Here is a 20,766-nt window from a genome sequence, read left to right as displayed (position 1 = left end):
TCATAAGGCCGTAAGAAAATAGACCAATCACACTCGATTATTCTTCAAGCGCGAGAAGAATAATCGCCCTTGATTGGTTTATTTTCTTACAGCCTTACGATTACGACTAAAACTTTGTTACGTGCAATGGCCTTAACGTAACGTAGATCAACGCACAAGAAACGTATAACGCCGTAACGGCCGTAACCAATACGTTTCTTGTGCGTTGGCTCACGTTATGTTACGCTACGTGACAAGAGTCTTGTGCGGTGGCTCTTATGCTATTAGGTCTACACGGCGAGTCGTAAAGTCGTAAGTCGTAAGAATTCTTACGACTTACGACTTTACGACTCGCCGTGTAGACCCTGGCGTTATTGTTACGTTCTACGAAAAGTGTGTGTGCCCTCCTTTATTCCTTGTTCCTATTGGCCGCGTTCAACAGACACAACTGTTGAGTTTGTCTTATCAACACTTTTCGTTGATTGGTTGGTTCTGAAAGTAATGGCTCCTGCACACAGGACGCGGCAGCGCGGCATTGCGGCAACGCGGCACCGCGGTAACCAATAACCATCTGCCTTTCCGTACTACTTTCAAAAGTAGAACGGAAAGGCAAGACGGTAATTGGTTACCGCGGTGCCGCGTTGCCGGAATGCCGCGCTGCCGCGTCCTGTGTGCAGGAGCCATAAGGCTGAGTTTCCACTGAGCGCGTCACGCGTCGCGTCGTCACAAGTTAACCAATCCAAACATCCCATTTCATTACATTCTTGTGACGGAATCGAAATGGGATGTTTTGATTGGATGACGCGACGCGTGACGCGCTCAGTGGAAACTCAGCCTAAAGACCCACGCACGTTCGACTGCTACTCTTGGTTTGCTGCGGATGCGCCCATACTGCTGAACGCGGCCATTGCCTGTTGCCTGGCATTTTGCAAAGGTGTTTTAATTGGTTAATAATTACAAAACCGTGATATAAATAAATATCTTGCGTGTCAGTACTGTCACGGGTTGCGTTACGTCAACGATTGTAATTTTTTAGAAACCTTTTAGTAAATATTTAAGCCGTTCATCTCAAATTTTGTAGGTTATTCGATAGCTCTCTGTATGAAAAACAAAGTTTGGAAGGTTAAACTCGGAATTGTGAAAAGAGTAATCTAAAGTTATTTTAAAAGTGACGTTTTTCTCGCAAGGTTAGTTATCTCTTCAAACTTTTTGTCTTTTTCGTAGAAAGAGGAATCGAATGATTTTTGTATTTTTTGTCCAAATCTGAAATAAACGAGTTGAATTAAGCGTTATTATTACCTCTGTTTTTACCTTCATGTTACGCCTTTATGTTCTTGCTAGCTTTTTTTTTTTTGTTGAATGTTGAAGGCTTTATATACATTAGATTTCGAAACCGATAAATGTTTTGTAACGCTCTAACGACGCGATATCACCATTTTTAGTTAAACATGAAGCGTGAAACCTGTCTACTGGAACAGTGCGAGTCGGTCTGTTAGACAACACGGATTAGAAAGCTTTTGTTCAATAATATAGTAAGTAAATAAATATGTCAATGATGAACCACTCGCAGGACATAATTAATACGCCGGAAATAACGGAGCTAGTGAGACTTCTGCGCCAGAATGGCGACAAGATCTTGAGTGCCTCTAGCAAGCTCTCCCTGTCGACGAAACTGTTGCATAGTCTCAATGAGGCGTTCCTGCTAATTGTATCGGAATCTGAAGATTTGGACTCTTCATTTCACGTGTGTAACAGCTCCAAAGTAGATATATTCCGTGATGTCAAGTTCCTACATGATTTTGTACAGAAGACTATAGGTCTGAAAGTGACGCATTGTTCTTCCGACGTCAAAGTTACTATCGACATCTCCAAGTTTAGACATTTAAAGTATTTGGAGCTAAAACAGGTCGACGTCGACGTCGTGAAGGGATTACAGAGCGTCAGAGGTCAGCTGGAAAGTATCGTGTGCGCCGGTAGAAAAGGTGTATCTACAATTTATCAATTACTAGGTAACTAGGTTTAAATGTACAAAGCGACATTCGGCAGCGGTCCGATATATAATTTATCTGTGGGGGAGAGAGGGGGGTCACTGCATAATGGTGACGTATAACGTATACACTTTTCTGTACATACATACGTATGTTGTATATTAGATTGTTATCAAGTACTATCTCAAGTATTGTTTTTATTTACAGCTGCGTGTGGAGGCGATGTTGGAGTCGGTTTCGTATGGGCATCCTTGAAACACTTGGTATTGCCTCACAACGCTCTCAAATGCCTGGATGAATCATTAGAATTGACACCTTGGCTTCAGATATTGGATTTGAGTCATAATATGATAACTAATGCTAAGGAAATATCTTGCTTGTCAAATCTGAGATATGTGAATCTGGGCTACAACAAATTAGAACAAGTACCTACGTTCAATAAGGCAGTGTTGCATTCGTTACAAGTGTTGGTGTTGAAAAACAATTATATTGACAATTTAAACGGTTGGTTATTATTGTACGAAGCTTTTTCTCTTTTAGGCATTTTCGTTCCAAATATGTAGTTGAAAATTATTTGTTTCGTAACACTGCGCGGGCACCGTGTTTTTGGAGCACTTACCCGCGGACACCTTTTAAGTTCAAAGGGTCTTTGAAAATATTTGTGTTACAAAAAATCTATAAAACGTCATGTATCATCTTTCAGGTTTCAAAAAGTGATTTCTATACTTATTTGGGCTGGAACTGTTGCTTTTTTTCTTCTTCTTCTTCTTCTTCAAGTGTTGAAACGTCAGGAGAAAACTGTAAAATACTGAAAAATTGACTGTGCCTTAAAAGGTCCACGGTGTCTGCGCAGTGTTAAATATAAATGTAACTTGCAAGTTTATCGGTAAATCAGCGTGTGTGCGAAAATGTGTGTAAAATATTCAAGTTTTGAAAAAAAGAGATAAAGAAGCTTCACATAAATACAATCAACTTTTAGTTCAAAATTCAAGTTTATAGTAAAATAAAATACGTGTGAGGCACATGCGCGTTTGCGAATACACGCTACATAGATAACGCACGCACGTGTTTTGTGCATGTGTACCTACACATATGTACCTAAATGTATGATTAATAATACGTTAACAACGTCTTGTTATTACCACGTTGTACAACAGGTCTTCAAGGCTTAGAATGTCTGACAGAGTTAGACTTGTCGTTTAACTGTTTAACGGAGCATTCGGTCCTCTGGCCCGTGCGAAAAATGTCTACCCTGTTGTGGTTATCCTTGGAGGGAAATCCTTTATCGTATCATCTAAAACATCGGATACTGACTATAAAATATTTGCATCCAAGTTTATCGGACAGCAAGGTATCGCCCCGCGTATCAAGTATTGTATATCGAAACGTATCGAGTGTGAAACACTCTGACGCTGATACACTACGATGAGACACAGCGTTGACTAAATTCTCACAGTTTGTTTTAGATCATCTGCCACTTTCGACGTCGGAGAAAACGCTAGTAGCGGACAATCGGATCTTTGCGATATCCACGAATCACGCCACATCTCTGACCAGCTCGATATCTACGCACGTTGATACACGTGACGTCGACCAAGACGGATTAGATCGTCGAACGATATCGTTACCTGAAAATCTAGAAAAGAGTGTAACGAGGACGAAAAGGAGGTCAAACGTTAAAGAAGCCCGCATTGATGAGATCGATCAGGAGAGAGGAGAATTTAAGAAACTGCCTGACGTGGTGGCATCTTCTCATTTGGGTAAGGATTTTTTTTAATAGATGAGAGATATATAACAGTGAAATATTATGTTTAACAACGTTGACGACAGTCGTCGTACACTATGTACGAACTGGTGATATAGCACTAGCATAATATACATATATTTCTTGCGATGTTATATTGACTTGTTTATTAATTTTTTTCGTCCAAGAGTCATCAAAGGATTATTTGGAGACGAAAAAGCGTATCTTGGATCTACGAGAAAAATTTGGCGAGATTAATTGGCTGAGCAGTCACGCGGGAACTTTTGTCCAGGATATTATGGGTCTTCCGTCTGCCTCACACGTACCAGAATCACAAATATCCAAGATACAGACTTTGGCTGATATTAATACAGCATCGTCTCTTCACGATACTCTGATTCACGCGATGGATAATGGAGAATCTTCCGATGAATCCGAGTCGCGAGAAATCACGGAATACGCGGAAGACGATAAAGAGATTCCTCAGAGTGATATGTTGGACACGCTTCCCAAGACACACGCTGCTACTATAACCGAATATGATCCTAATGAAGGTAAACCTTTGGTGAAATATATTAAATAATATATTAACGATGTGTCGCGCTCGCGTCAAGTCTGAATTTTTTTTTTATTTTTAGAAGCTGGAGATTTGTATATCGTGCAGAAAAGGAAGAACGAGAGTGAGCTGGAGAATGTATTCCTGGTGATAACTCGCGAGTAAGTGACTGTTTCGCCACACACGTACGATTATAGCACACGTGCAATTTTTTAGATTCAAACGTTTCAACGTACTTGAAAATAAGAGAAAACAACAAAGATTACAGCTTTTTCAAAATAGTGTCTTGGACATGATTTTATTATTATATTAAGAATAAAATTTTTTTATCGCAACATTTGCAGAGATATTAAAGAAAGAGATGCGCTTACGGGAAAAATTAAGGTTTGTTGGTCGACGACGTCCGTATTGTCTTGCGTCTTGGGCAGGAGCGAACCACCTACGGTTGACATTATATTTGACACTACTAGGAAAGATAGGGAGAACCGACGATACTTTGCGCAACCAGAAGATGCAAAGGTACCGAATACAAGAGAAACACTGAAATAAGATTTTGTAGTTTACAACATGATTCTTTTTTTAGAAAATTGTGACAACAATTGGCGAGCAAATCGAGATACGGCCGATATTACTCAAGGTTTTCAAGTGCATGAAATGCTCGACACAATTCTCGCAGGACCCGGAATTATACGTCAAGTTCTCTGTTAAATCGTCAACAGGTTTGTTTTACAATGAGATGGCGTACTAGTTGGAGACACGTGTGCAAATGTAGAGTTTTTTAGGTGCAAAACAATTCAAATGCCCTACCTGCGACAGCAGCTTGGTCATTGAAATAGAGACTCCATCTAACGTAGATACTCTAGTTGTAAAGAATCAGCTAATGGAGAATCCAACGAGGCTCAACTTGGCACATTCCGAGTCATTCTCCAGTATCGGTAAGTCTCTCTCTCTCTCTAAGTATGATACCGTCACGTCCCGTCAGCATGTCAAGATTCTATAGACGAAAGCGAATTTATAAGAATATGCACAATCTGTATACAAATTCTCGATGCAGCGTTGCAAAAAGACGTGCAACGTTGCATCAAGATGTTACCGGTGAGTTGAGTTTACGTAATTTATTAATTTTCAATTTCTACGAAACAATCACATTGGAAAGTCAGAACGAGCAAGATTTAAATCATTAAATAGAAGATGAACAAGTGAAAAATGTTACAACTTTTAAATCATCCGGAAAGTAAAGCTGCCAAATGTACGCTTAAATTTTTTTATTGTTCTTGTCTTTAAATTGTGAATCGATCACTATGTACAGTTTGTGCAAAACACGTACGTGTGTTCAAGTTGGCCTGATACGTACTTAACTCTAGCTAAAAAAAGTGAATTAAATCCTTCTTAGTTAGCCGCGTGATCTATTAAATAATTAAATAATAGCGAATGTATTCAAATGATACGTGATGTGTTGATATTAATATGTATATTATATGCGTACTGATCAACGCGTGTGCGCGCGTTTGTACATACGTTTTATCACATTTTGGGAACTGTAACATGCTGTAACATACTAATACCGGTGCAGGTGGAATGGAGGGTGGAGCTAAATCCGTCACCACTTCTCTGGTGCACTCCGACTCTCACACCCAAGCTCAAGTCTGCTGTAAGCTTCAGCCACAATAATTTACGTTACAGCATTCCCCTCTCTCTCTCTCTCTCTCTCTCTCCCTCTCCCACCCTCCCCCTCCTCCCTCTTTTCCCCTATTTTTGCTCCTTCTGCCTTCTGCCTCTTTTCTCCTCTTCTTCCTTGTGTTCACTTTCTCTCCATGTTCCCCGTCAATCCTGTCAGCCGCTGAAAGTTAATACGTGTCTTTCGTGTCTTTTAATTTAAAATAAAAAAAATTAAAACAGAATTTTAGCCTTAAGAGAGAAAAACTTTGGCGGCTGATAGGTTTGAATCTCTCGTTACACATAAAAAAATTAAGACATTTATATCTTGGTGATACTTTAGCGATAACTCTCTCACTCCTTTTTTTTTTTTAATGCTGTAAGCGCCTATACGTTCTCCAGTTTTTATTTCTGTAAGCGCGACGTAATGTATTTATTTAGTAGAAATTCACATATTACATCTAACAAGATTTCTTTGGTTTATTCTTCTTCTCTTTCTCAATTTTCAGAAAATATAACGATAAAATATTAATCATCTTTTTATCTAACGTGATACTCATCATCGTCAGGTTCAGCGACGAGTTTAGAAGAGTCGAGGGAGTCAACACCGTCTTCTACAAATGTCCCGACGAAGAAATATGAGAGTGACATAGAGATACTCAGTAATCCAAGCCAGAGCAGCATCGAAGTTTTAGATGAAACACTAAAGTTAGTCCGCTGGTTGCTTGTACAGTTGTTGATCGTTTACAGTGATAGTTTTAGTGTATATACGATACTTGATATCTTGTATACGGGTCAGCTGCTACACGAGCGCATTAAAAAACCCGTTGGATAAAACTAGAATATTTTATATAATAGAGTTTTGTACGAAAAGAGGACATATATATATATATATATATATATATATATACATCTCACCCGCTCGTTATATTGTTTCGCTGATATTTCAACCGTGATATCCGTTGGTGCAGGGCAAATGTTACACCAAATCGAAAACAATCGATGGAGGAAAAGCGTGCCACGATCGCTCCTTCTTTAATAACGATACCAGATGCAACAACGCCAGTCATGACAGGCCTGACAGAAAGTAGTTCTTCGGGTTTGTATCTTGTCATCTTTTACCCTCTTTTGTAAATACGTACGTGTAATCAAGTTGTTGTAACTTGAAAGATCTCTCTTTTACACGTTACTTTTTACAAGATTACGCAACTGCACGTTGAAAATTAAATCTATTTATTTTTATTTTAATAGCATATGCTCAAGTTAAAATTAACTAAAATCGTTTACAGGTTCATTAACAGACAGCATATGCACGGCATATGAAAATAAAATGGTCAAATCAACCATCATCGACAACAACAAGTCCCAGAGTAGCGATGGTGATAAAGAAAATGCGTTTGCTCCTATGACAAGCTTGACGTCAATGCTAGGAGGTAAAGTTAACAAATCAACTCCGATATGCTCGTGCTTGACACACACACACACTATTAAAAACGTTTAGTTGTGAATAAAGAAAACGAGCAAGTACTTTTTCTCCGTTTGAAGCATACCTCATCATTTATCTCGTCACGTATCTTTATTTTTCAATAATATATCTTTATTTGTATCTCTGTATGTTTTTTTTTTTTTTTTTTCCCCAGGCTTGCTACAGAGCATCAAGGTCGGCAGCAAAACCTTGAAGGGTGAAGAGGCGTCAAACTTTTTTGGCAGTACCGTGCAATATTCGTATACTGATTTTAGCAGCGTAGATCATAGAATTAAACTGCACATTATCCTACATGTATTCGAGCATGAAAACGAAGAACTCGTACTTCTTCTCAAGGTATCCGGATTTGAGTCCAAATTAAATAGAATTATAGAATTGATGTATCATCTTTTTGTGTCACGTCTTTCTCACGTCTGTATAGGCAGAAATTTTGATGCATTCTATGCAAGAGACGTTTCCCGGATGCTTAGTATTGTCTACGTCCAAGGTTTACGTTCTCAGGATCGATGGGCCAGAAGGGTAAGCTCGCGACTTGCGGCATTTTGAATGTCCCAAGTCATGAAAGACTTTTTTTTAAGGAAACGTCAAACTTTAAATTCCGAACACTATGTATCTTTGTGATTAAGGTTCATTCTTAAATGTTCGCTCGACCGGTACTTTTCTTGAGATTAGTTGAATTAAAGAACATGTTTTTATGTGTGTACAAATATCATCTACCCCGATGTTACGTATTCGCGAGAAAAGCCCCTAAGTTCTTACGCGCTAAGAAGCTGAGAGCGAAAGAAAAAAAAAGAGAGAACGTTGTAACAGGGAAGATCCACAGCGTTGGCTACACAAGGAAGTCAGTTGGACGACCGACAGATTAAGATCTTTCGTGCCGCTACCGTTTAAGCAAGGTGTTTTGATCGAGTTACAACAATCTGGTAAAGCCGGTGAGGAGCATCTGGCCATCACCCTGATCTGTTTCCTGCAAGATTTCCAGAGAACGTCAAATTTTTTATTTTATATCACAGGTAAAAAAAGAATATGTGTTCCGAGACACGTCGATGAGATTTATTAATCGTGAGAATTTTGTCTCGGAATCGTGGCTTCCGCGACAATGATATATATATATATATATATATATATATATATATATATATATATATATATATACATATATATCTGACGGTAAACTTGCTTTACTTTTCTGCTTAAGATGCGTTTCTGTCGACAGATTTGCAGTTGCCTGCAAGCTGCGAAGTGGAATTCTCTATTCCAGAGCGTTACAGCATATTGATGCACAATATACTAAAGAATACTGCCAACTATCAGACTGGGGACACCGTACGATTACTGGCAATCTTTTCGTCCGCGATCCTGAAAGGTCAAAACGTCACTACCAAGCTGAAACTGTCCGGCGTGATACTGACGGGTGTGACACTGGTCATACTGAAGGACAACGTTCGATGGCTCATACCAGGCAGCGATCAAGTGCCTTCGGTCGCTAAGGAACAAGCTATGAGCAATTTGATTGGGATAGTTGGTATTTTCCGCTAATTTCCGTTAGTTATAGCTTAGAAAGAGTCGCGCTGCGCAACATGCAGTCCTAACAGAACGCACGTTCATAAACAGACGTTGCCGTACACGAGATACACGCTTTGCGATTTAGATGCACGCTTTACGCGCGTTGCGCATTTATCGTGCATTTATTATAGTACGGCAATAATTTTAGGAACATTGTGACACTTGGTTGACTTTGAATTTCTTGGACGAGATTGCGGGCCTCGAGGAAAACTGGACCTTGGAATTTGTCTCTCCTGGTGCTGTCGAGGCTGTAATAAGTTCTATTCAGCCACCGTGGGAAGAATTATTCTCGATACCTCTGCAAATAACGACACGCGTAACACGGGATACGGCGGAGAAAGCTTGAACGACACGCAAAACAAATCTCTAGTGAGTGTTTCTACGGTTAATTCGATCGCAACTCTTTCTTGTCTTGTATTTAGAAAATTCTCTAAAGACTACGTGTAAGAGCGGCGTCTACAAAGGAAAGGACACCACGTACGGCCTCGTAATGTGTTGCGAGAGCGTGGTTTTATCAAAAGAGAGACTATCCAGCTATACGATACGTAAAAATATAATACATTAAATTTAAAGAAAAACACGGCTACTCTATAAAGATGTTTGATTCAAAATGCCATTTTAACAGATGTGTCGTTTTCTTTTTGTACTTTTACACACGTCTGATGTTTTATAACGTTTAACATTGAATTCATTCGAATATGGAGACCGTTGTGTGGTTTTTTAGTAGACACGTTGCTCTCTGTGTGAGACTCGAGTAGATTTTGCACCGTCTCTATAAAGACGCAAAGACATATGCAGCTCGACAGCATTCAAGAAAATTTCGGTAAAAGAATCGTTCGAGGGAAGAATGGCAAGACTATCTCGCTAGAGTGTCAAATGTTAAGTTCTCAATAGTGTTACTAGGACTCTTAATTGTAAATACTTCTGGCAGAATTACCTTTGTACTGACTTTTGAGCCAAAGTTTCTTCACGCGATGTTACGTGCGTGCAGCACGTAATAGCTTTTGTATAAAATTTCTCACGCGTGTACATTAAGCTGGAAATCTAGTTATTACGTAGTTCTGATTATAAATGTCCGACTGTGATATGTATATTTGGAGCTTTACAATAAATGCAAGACTCAGGTATTTTATTGTAGATATTTATATATCGCGAGGATATTGTAATTTATCTTTTGTAACAAAGCATATAAATAAATATTGTTACGCCCGCGCTGATCACTGATTATAAGGCATGCCTTTTCAACTCTTTATCTCCGTATGATTATTATCGCCATCACCTATGATTCGTCGAAAGACGAACGTAATAAAGTGTCCCACTTTAATACATTTTACGCATTATTGTTATGGAAAAAGCATCTTGTTATTACTTTTGTATTACGAGACGCGTCTGTAACTTGAAAGATCACCACGCATATGCAGCTGTGATGAGTGCTTTCCATTTACTGACACAAATCGACACAAGTGTCGTTCTGTCTCTGTTATTTATATTGAATGCCAAGAAGGGATGGAACGACGTTTGTGTCGATTTGTGTGTCACTCACACATGGAAAGCACCTGAATGATATATGTACTGCTGCAAATTATTTAATGGGCACAGTCCGTCGCGATGTCTTACACACAACTAGTTTAGTTAAACTTACTACATTTCAGTTAACCATTTGTTTGCCATTCCTTCGTAACCGCCTGTCAAAGTGTGCCGAACGTGTCTTACCCTACATGTACATCTGAATACATGTTATACAGAGTGTAAGCATAAGTTTACAGTTGAGCATTGTAAAAAAGTACGCAATGTGCGTAGGGTAACCGCAAGACCAAACGACAAAACGATAAAAATTAGGAAAACCATTATCTCTTTTAATGTACATGATATATGGATCATATAATTTTTACGCAAAAAGAATTCAGAGATGCATATCCTGCGAGTTATATCTCCGGCATGGCTAATTCTCGTCCTTGATTCATGTAATGGCATCAATGGTTTCGGATACAGTAAGAAAGGTACGACAACAGGTTTTTGATATCTCTCTCTCAAGTTTTTGATCTCCATTTATATTTCGCGCGAATCAATCCTAGCTTTTGATATATATAGAATCTATAGAATCGTATCAAGTCTTTTCTATCCTTCTCTTCCCCTTGTTTCTTTACTTGATAAATAGCAGATAAATCTACGTCGGAAATACAGAGAAAACACGCGTCGAGATAATCATAATAATGCATAAATCAAAGATTACTCACGAGTAGTGAATTTTTGTAACAACTAACAATATACTTGCGTATACGTATAGTATATGTATATATGTAAACCGAGAAATAATCACAGATTTACGAGATTCTATATACGTATTCATATTCAACTGAACGATTGATCAGTATACATACATATAAATAGCAGCCTTATATAATGAAGAAGAGAAAATTTTTATTCCAGTAAAGTACTTTTTTTTAGAGCAACATTTGTGGCCGCAAAAGTACGAATTGTGTGCGGGAAAACTACAATCACCAGTGGCTATATCCACATCAAAAGCGATCGCTTTACCGCTTCCGGCTCTCGAGATGGTCGGTTATCATGATTTTCTTCCAACGCCGCAAATATTGATGAATAATGGAAAAACCGGTATAAATATATATTCCTGATTCATATACATGATTTTATCACAGATTTATTAATCTGTGATTTTATCAACTATATCTGAAGAAGAAGTCTTCTCTGAGAGAATAGCCCGTCTCTCTTTTTAGTTAAACTTACTACAGACAAGAATGCGATACATGGAAGATTGCCGTATATATTCGGTGCTATACTGCAACGGAATCAACAATATGAAATGGAAGAATTGCATTTTCACTGGGGCATAAAAAATAATAGGGGTGCTGAACATGTGTTAAACGGTGTAAGGTAACAATCATATTTATTTGCTCGAATCGAAATGATAAGGAATGAATTAAATAATATAGCGATGAAAAGATTAATGTCCATAGATATCCAATGGAAATGCATATTGTACATCGCAATATGGCATATTCCAATTTTTCGCATGCACTGCGGCATGAAGACGGTGTGGTCGTAGTAGCTACTCTCTTCCAGGTGACTTGATACGTTTGCCTCTAAAATTTGTTACTCTTACTCGTACTCTATAAATTTTATTTTGAGACGTAAAAGTAAAAACACGTACAAATAAAAGTCTATCAAAAACTCTATAATTCCAAAGATTTTTAAAGCGAGAGCGCCAAGTTCTACGTCTAAATGTACGTACGTGCTTTCAGTTGCAAGATGAGGACAATGAGCTCGTTCGATCTCTCATAAGCGAGCTACCAGATGTGCAATGGGCACATACGAAACTATCGGTCAACATATCTCTCGCTCTAGCATTCCTGATACCGTCCAATACCGATATCTTTTATACATACAAAGGATCTCTCACGACTCCGCCTTGTAGCGAAGTAGTCACCTGGATAATTTTCGCTGTTCCAGTCCCGCTATCTTTCCGTCAGGTACAGTTTTATTACGAATATGTAGCGTTCCTCTTTTCTTGAAAACAAATTTTAACAATACAAACGAAAAAGCAAAGCTTTTTATTAATTATCAAAATAATTTTTTTTATTTTGTTGATAAAAAGACATCCTGTAGTCGCATACTGCCTATATATATATATATATAGACGCACGCATGTGTGTGTATGTAGTAACAAAACCCATTTATCTGTCTTATCGTAGATGAACACGTTTCGGAAACTCTCAAACGGCGAGGAAATATTAGGCGATAATTTTAGACTATTGCAAGATATCGGTCAACGTAAGATATATACTAGAAGATTGGACCCGTCACTCTGGACAAAAGATATCAAGCGCGATGATTCACGATTAAAATTTGCAAACTTGAGTTGGTTTTGGTCATAAGGCAATAATCGATAATCGGTAATTTTTAACTTGTACATACTTTCACTTGTATAAAACCGAAAAGTTTGCTGCTGCTGCAAAACCATTTATTCATCTTTCTAGATCATTCGTCATTCCGCGATAATTCGAGTTCAATCACAAGATAGAGAGCCCCATTAAAGTGATACCAAAAGTGATACTCTTAATTACATCCTTAATTTTATTTATCGTAGAATTCATATCAAGGTACAGATCATTAATCAATCATCATTTACCAAGACTCATTAGATCACGCATGGAGCTTTTTGCATGCCGATATGCCCAATTGGGCGATGACGAGCCATGCTAATAGAGAAATAGCATTATCGTGCTGACATGGCCAACTCAAAAGATTCTCGATCGGCCATAGTATATCCTCCGAAAGAACGATAACTGGCTCGTTTTTATACATGTAGAACAACCACAGGATTAACGTACCCTGAAAGCGTTATAGAACTCGATAGAACGCGCAAAGAGGATACGAGGTGACGAGTCGCTCGACCGTCGCCGTTTTTACTAATCCCTCGCTAATCATATTGACGTACGGAATTACAAAAAAGATACTTTTATTCTTCCTTGTGTTACTATTTGATAGAATTGATGGAATCGACGTGTGAAATGTACGTGTCACACAGACAGTATCTTTTTAGTTTATATGGTGTCACGCAAAAAGCAAATTTATCTTAATGTATGATGTAAGAAAATAATTAACGTGTGTGATTTCTCGCTTTCAATTTTGTAATCCAATACAACTACAACGAAAGACTCGCTTAAGCGAGCACGCTACTTACGCTCAATGCACGAAAGCTATAAATTAACACCATCTGAAGTTTCAATCGTCGATTCAGTCGTTGATTCACTGAAAGAAAAAAAAATGATTGCACAAATGTAGAGATACATACAAACGTACGTGTACAGCGATACCAATAATAATAAAAGAAAAATCATCTTACATCAATTATCTTTCTATGAAAAATATAAATTTTTCGCGCGATCTAATCTATTCCATCCATCTATATACATATACAATAAACAAATGTTCTGACTGACTGACTCATCACGCCCAGCCCAAACCCCTAAACCTAGAGACACATAAGTAAAGGGTGCGTTCCGTTTCACGCATGATACGCATAATGCATCGCTTGTCCTTGTTGTTCACCGAATGTTTAAGGACAAGTGATGCATCACGTGCGAAATCATGAGTGAAACGAAAACACACCGAAAGGAAAACGTGTTGAAACTCACCGTTATCTTTCAGGATACTTTCCACATGATTGTACTGGCGTTGGAGCTTGGCATACTTGGCAAACTCATCCACAATGGAGAGTCCTGCCATATCTTCTTTCAACGTGCTCAGCTCTTTCCGCAGCTCAATGTCATGTTTCTTTTGCGCCAACACACGTGATGAAATCTATATTTGACAACACAACACAGGATGCTACAAGCACAAACTTGAAACGTACGGCACGAGACCATCAACTTTTGATACATCTCGATTTGAGCAGACACGTTGAATATCTGCATTTACAACAACGCAAATATAAACACAAACACAATTTTCTATTGAGGACTTGCAAATGAAAGGCGACTCATTAGGTTTATGATCTTCTGTTCTGTTCGAATTTCAATCAAAATTTAAAGAAGGAAATTTTCTCTTATTAAAAATTGAAAATATTACTACTATAAATATAGATTTTTCAGAAATACTTACAAATCTAATCAGAAACGGTGCAATGTTATGTAAAACGCAACTAAGAGTGGATACCACAAGTAAATCCATGTGTGCGATGTAAAAGATAACCTGTATACTCGCATCAACTATTTTCTTACGTGGTTCGACTCATTCTTTGATTTCGTTTGCGTGTAACTTTAATAAAAAGATACAAATCGGCATGTTTCTCTCTTCCGTGCGAAGATTCGCAAATGCGACGCATCCGACGCGAAGGTAAAAGGTAGGTATCGCGACCGCGTTATATTTTTCTACATTTAAAACACACAGATGACAGCGCAGATGACAGATCACACATGTCCTATACGAGGAGTGGGAGGGGAAACTTTTCGTTTGACCACGTTGCGCGTGACCACAGCCATTGGACGCGTTCAGCAGACCAAGCCGCTGAGTAGCAGTCGAACGTGATTGGCTCTTACTTTTAGAACCAACCAATCAACGCAGAGTGTTGATAAGACGAACTCAACAGTTGTGTCCGCTGAACACGGCCATTCACAACCCCCGGTGCCTGGAGTTTTTCCACTGGACCAGCCAATCAGATATTTTTATTTTAGTGGGATAAAAATATCTGCGTGGCTGATCCAGTGGAAAAACTCCAGGCACCGGAGGGCTACACGCAGCTGCGGGCTGCGGTCACACGTGCCACGTGCCACGTGCCACGTGGTCAAACCGTCCGTCATACGACACAATACGACACGAGACGCTCCCTCCGTCCAGCTCCGTCACTCCCTCACGAATCGAGTCACGCGAGCTCCTGCGCGCGATACGGACGAGTTTTCGTTCGATTCAAGTACGATCTCTCAGCAAATAGTACATGTACATACATTGTGGTAGAAAAGAAGGATAAAAGACGTTTTTTAACATATATGTATTCAAGGTAAAAGATTTTACTCTCAAGTCCTCTTAACGTCTATACAGCTACAGACATTCAAAGTTAAGCCTGTCAAGGCTAAGGAGTGAGCCGTTTGGGATCGCGCGGAAACATGGACACTTTACGAATGTTGTCCAGGCCGAGATACAGCATCACTACGCGTTCCATGCCTATGCCACCACCAGCGTGTGGCGGGCAACCATATCTGAAGGCATCAATGTACGACTTGATTTTCTCGATATCTGAAACAAACTGACTTTGTTAATACTCGAATACGCGTTCTGAAATTTTCTTAAAGACTGAGAAAGGACGATGTGCGAAAAATGCGCCGCATCATCGCCGAGGCATCAAGTGGCAAAGAGTTTTTTTCAACGTATGTACAGAGGAAATGGGTGGGTGAAATGGTTGGAAAAGAGTAGGAAAGATAAAAATCGAAAATTAACTAAATATGAAAATCCGTTTACAAAAGGGTCAGTGCGTTCAGTCTACGTTGATAAAGATTTCCCAAAATTTTGAACGCTCGCAACACGAAGCGAGACGTCTCGTGCAAACATTTCGCTTACCAATTCCATGATGCTTGGCGCGTTCGGTAAGAAAATCCGGATCGTGAATACGTTGCGCGCCAGATATGATTTCCTCACCTCGCATAAACATGTCGTACGAATTGGACACTTTCTACAACGCAAGATTAATAGTTGTTAAAAAGCAAAGAGAGAAAAAAATACTGTGCGATTTTATATACGCAATGTAGGAATACTTTACAGGGTTCGTTGGATCCGGCATGGTATAGAAAGGTCTTACAGCAAGAGGATACTTGTCCAAAATGTAAAAGTCTGTATCGTACTGGAAAAAAAAGTAAAACACATTTATATAACGCACGTTGCAATATGAAAACAAGAGATACTAACAATAACGTGCAAAGTAAATCCGAATCACGCGCTATACTGAAGAATTAAAAGTAATCGCGGTAAATTATATAATCAGAGTTTATTACATTTTTTGAAAGTCGTGCTCAACTTGAACCGATCGACGGGATTTTATATTTTTGCATTTCTAGTGCCTCGTCGTCTCACGTGTTGAGCTCTGTTCATTTTCTAAAATTGTCTAAACGTGTCTTACTTTGCTCTTAACGAGTTTTCCCAAGAGTTTTTCATCCGGTGTCGACAGATCATCCTCTTCTCCCAAGGTCACGCCCGCCTCTGCCAACAATTCGATCGCTTGTGAGTACTCCAATCTCAAGGCCGGTTCGAGAAACTTGAAAGGCTCCACTGGATACTGTTGACCAACTGCCGTTATATCGTCTGCATAACTGTTGAATCCCCACAAAGTAACGTAATAATGTAACGTGCGAAAATTCGTAAATAGATGGATAGATAGATAGATAGGTAGGTAGGTATCGAGAACGAAAGAATATAATACAAGCATAAATATTATATTACACTTTAAACTAACTTATCGCGTAAGCCTTTAAACAGCTCGGTGAACATCTGTCCGATGGTGTCCATCACTTCGTGATAGTGATACTTGAAAGCCATCTCCAGATCAAGGCCTACAAATTCTGTCAAATGTCTGTGCGTATTGGAATCTTCCGCTCTGAAAACTAATCGCGACATTCTCAGCGCACGTCGTGTTAAAGGTATCATATTTGTGATGAAGAATATCGAATCCCCTCTAAAGCTTACGTCCTTGGGACCGAGAAAACTCTCTTTCCCTCTCTCTCTCTCTCTCTCTCATCTTTGCCTCTGGTCACCTATTCATACCCTATAAAGTGGCACATGTGCACGGAAGAAAACGCACGTGTTTTCGCACGACATCACGCGCGAAACGACATTGTTCGTTTGTGCATATTCTCGTGGAATAAAAATGGAAAGAAAAGTCATTTGGTGTACCGATAAATTAAAAGTATAGAGGATAAGAAAGTCTTCTCGCCCACTGTGCGTAGTATTCGCGCTGTTGGAACACGTTGCCTTTATGTATTTCGACTAGCTAGTAAAGCAATTTTACAATAGCGCGAAACGTAAGTGTAGGGTTGTAGGAGTAGTAGTAGTCGTAAGTGTTGTAGAAAATGTTTTCACGTTTATATTTCTATTTCGACAAAAAGAATGCGTGCGGCGTGGTCGGGATGATCATGTGATCAACAGCACTCTCTCTGATTGGTTAGATCTTGCGTTTTACATCTTCGTAGTCGTGAAAGATGAACGATCTTCCACAACACGCTTTACACAAACGGTAGTATACTACTCAACAACTACGCCTACAACTACTTACAACCACGTTTACGCTATTGTAGAATGGCGCCTTTAATCGCACCTATCGATAACTTGAAAAACTTGCGCATTCAAAGAACGCCGTCCACAGGTAACGTTCAACGAAACACGTTCTATTTTTATCAAACACGATATACCTGCTCCGACGGTGAAAACTTTGTCAAAATCTGCGGCAATTGCCATCTGCTTGTACAATTGTGGTGATTGAGCCAAGTAAGCCGTGCCTTTGAAATAAGATACCGTAAACACGTTCGCCCCACCCTCACTGGCTGCGGAAATAATTTTGGGAGTATGGATCTCAACAAAGCCCTGAAAAGAATGGACCGAAAGGAAAGACTTGGTTTCGGCGATGATCAAAACGTCATTATATGCTTACCTTCTTTGTCAGAATGTCCCTAAAGAGCTTACAAACACCGGCTTCGACCTTGAAAATCGCTTGATTGGCCGGAGTACGTAGATCCAAAACTCTATTATCCAGTCTGGTATCCTGATTCACTCGCACGTTGAGTGCCGTCTCGTCCGCCTCGCCAACAGGTCTCGCGGCGTCTTCTATTTGCAAAGGAAGTTGCGGCTTTGCGGCGCTTACCACAAATATTTCCTTCAAATGAACCTCAACATCGTTTTGCGAACACGATTCAATTTTCGAGGGCACAGGCATCACCACGGCCATAGCATCGATTATGGACTCTCTCGTAATGCTAAGTGAGACGCGAAACGCCACGTTAATATATGTATATAGCACTTAATATTCCGATCAATTTTACGCAGATCTTTAAGATTTTACTTGGATATAAATTTAATCATTTGTTTGCTGATTTCTTCATTCACGGCAGCTAGTCCTTGTACGGTGTACGATTGTTGTCTCAACACGATAAAGCATTGCTTGCCTGTAAGAAAAAAAAGAGAGAAAGAGAGAGACGTGAGATTAAAGTTTTATTTGTACAAACCACGATCAAGTCAGTTTTCTGTAAAGCAACATTATTATTACCTTACCTTTTGCACGACTAGTGTGTAAGCGACCTCTCAGCCAAACCGTCTGATTCTCTAGATTTTTATTCAGATTCTTGATCTCCGTAAACTTTCTGTCCTCAAATCTTTCCTTACTCTGAATCATATCCATCTGCCCGTACTTTCCCACAGACACATCCTCAGTTTCATTTGTAGATTCTTGCTGGGAACACTGGAAACATGGACAACGTGGTACCAAAGGCAATATTTTTTATTTACTTTACCGATCGATTTATAAACTGAATCCATTATATGTATATAGCAAGTACATAACGTTCACGTAACTTTACGCAACTTTAGGATTATATCTATTTGATTAAAGGACAAACTTGGTTTTTTTTAGTCAATATTTATCATAGAACAACTTACAGACTGAACTTTTCTTTCTGCCTTTTTCACTGCTTTCTGTAGTTCCTTCTGCTGCTTCTTAAGCGCTTTCTTAGACATCTCTTCTCTTTATAAGAAAATGACACAACGTTTATTCTGATATTATTTAGAATAATCATAATATCGATGCTAACAAAACGATATACGTAGGAAATTAAATTATATCTGCGACATAAATAAACTTGTTCTCACGTAATAGTTATATTAACTGTAAATATCAGTTTATCTATAAAATGCAAAGATATTCGACATAGTCTGCACGTAAGAAAATTAAACATTTGCTTTGAAACCTACTTCACGTTGTAAACAACTGTAGCAAGAAATATATTTGTCTAAATTATGCAGAAATAAATTAGTTGGCGAGCTATACAATCAAGATTGAATCGATACCCTGTTGGAGGAGGACACTCGACTGGCTTGTCTTCACCCATCTGTAAAAGATGACACATGGATAACATATGGATTACATCATCCTAGCCAGTATACCGACGATACTCGCGAGACAGCCCGACGTGTATGTATTTAACACAGTTCGTCTTGTATATTCTTATTTAAAATAGATGTAAATATATATTATTGTTGGAGCATATTTTTGCGTAATATACATATGCTAATGGTAAAAAAGTTGCATATTGAAATAATGTCAACTTGTGCGAAAATGTAAAAATATGTAGAATGTTAAAATAAATATCACGTACTATTAATAATGTTTATTAATGTAATATAAAATAAGAATTAATTATAAAATTACATGTCTGATATATGGTCGTGGATAACCTAAATTATTTACAAGTACTTGCTTTTGATGTAATTCTTCTTCTTCTTCTTCTTCTTCTTCTTTTTCGTTAACGTTAAGATTGCCCCGATCCTCTCTTTCGCTATAATACGTATCAATACATAACCAACATATGTTCACTCAACTGACTCAACCCTTTTTTGTGGTTTAAGCCGATCCGCACTGCGCATTGCCATTATTTTTTGGGGAGGGGGGGGGAGACCAATCAGAAGATTTTTGTATGTGTATGTTTGCATGTGTCTGCGAGGAGAATAATCGACTGTGATTGGTCTATTTTCTTACAACCTTACGATTATGACTAATGGCGTTTTCGATTTGCTACTCGACCCGACTCGGGTCGCATCATGTATACAGGACTACAGGACTCTAGCATCATTGACGTGGAATACATACATATCTGTATGTATTCCACGTCCATTAATGCGACCTGAGTCGGGTCGAGTAGCAAATCGAAAACGCCATAAAACTTTGTTAAGGCCATTGCACGTAACAAAGTTTCATAATCGTAAGGCTGTAAGAAAATAGACCAATCACAGTCAATTATTTTTCTCGAGCTCGAAGAATAATCGAGTGTGAAGGCCATTGCACGTAACAAAATTTTAGTCATAATCGTAAGGCCGTATGAAAATAGACCAATCACACTCGATTATTCTTCGAGCTCAAAGAGAATAATCGACTGTGATTGGTCTATTTTCTTACGGCCTTACGATTATAACTAAAACTTTGTTACGTGCAATGGCCTTGATTGGTCTATTTTTTTACGGCCTTACGATTATGACTAAAACTTTGTTACGTGCAATGGCCTTAAGCTTTAAGAAA

General features: G+C 38.8%; 4 protein-coding genes across 9 annotated transcripts; 2 read left to right on the top strand and 2 right to left on the bottom strand.

The window, feature by feature from the left end:
* Nucleotides 1-878: 878 nt before the first annotated feature.
* LOC139821357 (serine/threonine-protein kinase 11-interacting protein) lies at nt 879-10,188 on the top strand. Of its 4 annotated transcripts, none has more exons than XM_071792363.1 (19): nt 879-1,166; nt 1,422-1,988; nt 2,175-2,471; nt 3,125-3,318; nt 3,424-3,727; nt 3,900-4,265; nt 4,350-4,428; nt 4,612-4,786; nt 4,851-4,986; nt 5,050-5,202; nt 5,841-5,918; nt 6,493-6,631; nt 6,895-7,022; nt 7,213-7,356; nt 7,564-7,745; nt 7,831-7,928; nt 8,220-8,422; nt 8,608-8,934; nt 9,124-9,267. In XM_071792363.1, the coding sequence occupies exons 2-19, from the start codon at nt 1,526-1,528 to the stop codon at nt 9,132-9,134; spliced, it is 3,477 nt and encodes a 1,158-aa protein (XP_071648464.1). In that variant the 5' UTR covers nt 879-1,166; nt 1,422-1,525; the 3' UTR covers nt 9,135-9,267. The 4 variants fall into 4 exon arrangements, with proteins under 4 accessions (XP_071648464.1, XP_071648460.1, XP_071648463.1 ...); XM_071792359.1 differs by having other exon boundaries at nt 880-1,166; nt 8,608-8,930; nt 9,124-10,188; XM_071792361.1 differs by having other exon boundaries at nt 881-1,166; nt 8,626-8,930; nt 9,124-10,188.
* A 140-nt stretch (nt 10,189-10,328) lies between these two features.
* Nucleotides 10,329-12,904, top strand: LOC139821359 (carbonic anhydrase 9). The gene is made up of 6 exons (XM_071792367.1): nt 10,329-10,975; nt 11,424-11,591; nt 11,714-11,870; nt 11,954-12,059; nt 12,239-12,466; nt 12,689-12,904. The coding sequence occupies exons 1-6, from the start codon at nt 10,885-10,887 to the stop codon at nt 12,869-12,871; spliced, it is 933 nt and encodes a 310-aa protein (XP_071648468.1). The 5' UTR covers nt 10,329-10,884; the 3' UTR covers nt 12,872-12,904.
* Nucleotides 12,905-13,047: 143 nt separating this feature from the next.
* LOC139821360 (guided entry of tail-anchored proteins factor 1) lies at nt 13,048-14,906 on the bottom strand. The gene is made up of 4 exons (XM_071792368.1): nt 14,601-14,906; nt 14,135-14,300; nt 13,681-13,748; nt 13,048-13,328 (listed from the first exon to the last, which is right to left on the bottom strand). The coding sequence occupies exons 1-4, from the start codon at nt 14,667-14,669 to the stop codon at nt 13,140-13,142; spliced, it is 492 nt and encodes a 163-aa protein (XP_071648469.1). The 5' UTR covers nt 14,670-14,906; the 3' UTR covers nt 13,048-13,139.
* Nucleotides 14,907-15,489: 583 nt separating this feature from the next.
* Nucleotides 15,490-20,074, bottom strand: Asprs (aspartyl-tRNA synthetase). Of its 3 annotated transcripts, XM_071792365.1 has the most exons (12): nt 19,952-20,074; nt 19,542-19,582; nt 19,134-19,218; nt 18,750-18,936; nt 18,541-18,643; nt 18,133-18,454; nt 17,894-18,065; nt 16,942-17,089; nt 16,609-16,798; nt 16,252-16,332; nt 16,053-16,164; nt 15,490-15,731 (listed from the first exon to the last, which is right to left on the bottom strand). In XM_071792365.1, the coding sequence occupies exons 2-12, from the start codon at nt 19,580-19,582 to the stop codon at nt 15,568-15,570; spliced, it is 1,605 nt and encodes a 534-aa protein (XP_071648466.1). In that variant the 5' UTR covers nt 19,952-20,074; the 3' UTR covers nt 15,490-15,567. The 3 variants fall into 3 exon arrangements, with proteins under 3 accessions (XP_071648466.1, XP_071648465.1, XP_071648467.1); XM_071792364.1 differs by lacking the exon at nt 19,952-20,074 and having other exon boundaries at nt 19,542-19,615; XM_071792366.1 differs by lacking the exon at nt 19,952-20,074 and having other exon boundaries at nt 19,446-19,582.
* Between the last annotated feature and the right edge of the window lie 692 nt (nt 20,075-20,766).

This window comes from Temnothorax longispinosus, chromosome 11 (genome assembly GCF_030848805.1).
Source record: "Temnothorax longispinosus isolate EJ_2023e chromosome 11, Tlon_JGU_v1, whole genome shotgun sequence".
In the NCBI taxonomy this organism is placed as follows: Eukaryota; Metazoa; Arthropoda; class Insecta; order Hymenoptera; family Formicidae; genus Temnothorax; species Temnothorax longispinosus.
This window is presented reverse-complemented; position numbering and strand designations above follow the sequence as displayed.

What these genes read in the sequence shown, in the direction of transcription:
- Asprs (XM_071792364.1), bottom strand. Translation starts at nt 19,609, where the DNA reads ATGTTATCCATGTGTCATCTTTTACAGATGGGTGAAGACAAGCCAGTC. An exon ending in GAGTGTCCTCCTCCAACAGG is followed by an intron (nt 19,219 to 19,541) that starts GTATCGATTCAA and finishes TTTCTTATAAAG; the next exon opens with AGAAGAGATGTCTAAGAAAG. An exon ending in AGTTTTCACCGTCGGAGCAG is followed by an intron (nt 17,090 to 17,893) that starts GTATATCGTGTT and finishes TGTCGCGATTAG; the next exon opens with TTTTCAGAGCGGAAGATTCC.
- LOC139821359 (XM_071792367.1), top strand. Translation starts at nt 10,885, where the DNA reads ATGCATATCCTGCGAGTTATATCTCCGGCATGGCTAATTCTCGTCCTT. An exon ending in GATGAATAATGGAAAAACCG is followed by an intron (nt 11,592 to 11,713) that starts GTATAAATATAT and finishes CTCTCTTTTTAG; the next exon opens with TTAAACTTACTACAGACAAG. An exon ending in TAGTAGCTACTCTCTTCCAG is followed by an intron (nt 12,060 to 12,238) that starts GTGACTTGATAC and finishes ACGTGCTTTCAG; the next exon opens with TTGCAAGATGAGGACAATGA.
- LOC139821357 (XM_071792359.1), top strand. Translation starts at nt 1,526, where the DNA reads ATGTCAATGATGAACCACTCGCAGGACATAATTAATACGCCGGAAATA. An exon ending in CTCTGTTAAATCGTCAACAG is followed by an intron (nt 4,987 to 5,049) that starts GTTTGTTTTACA and finishes AGAGTTTTTTAG; the next exon opens with GTGCAAAACAATTCAAATGC. An exon ending in CTTGACGTCAATGCTAGGAG is followed by an intron (nt 7,357 to 7,563) that starts GTAAAGTTAACA and finishes TTTTTTCCCCAG; the next exon opens with GCTTGCTACAGAGCATCAAG.
- LOC139821360 (XM_071792368.1), bottom strand. Translation starts at nt 14,669, where the DNA reads ATGGATTTACTTGTGGTATCCACTCTTAGTTGCGTTTTACATAACATT. An exon ending in CACCGTTTCTGATTAGATTT is followed by an intron (nt 14,301 to 14,600) that starts GTAAGTATTTCT and finishes TGTCAAATATAG; the next exon opens with ATTTCATCACGTGTGTTGGC. An exon ending in AAGTATCCTGAAAGATAACG is followed by an intron (nt 13,749 to 14,134) that starts GTGAGTTTCAAC and finishes TTTTTCTTTCAG; the next exon opens with TGAATCAACGACTGAATCGA.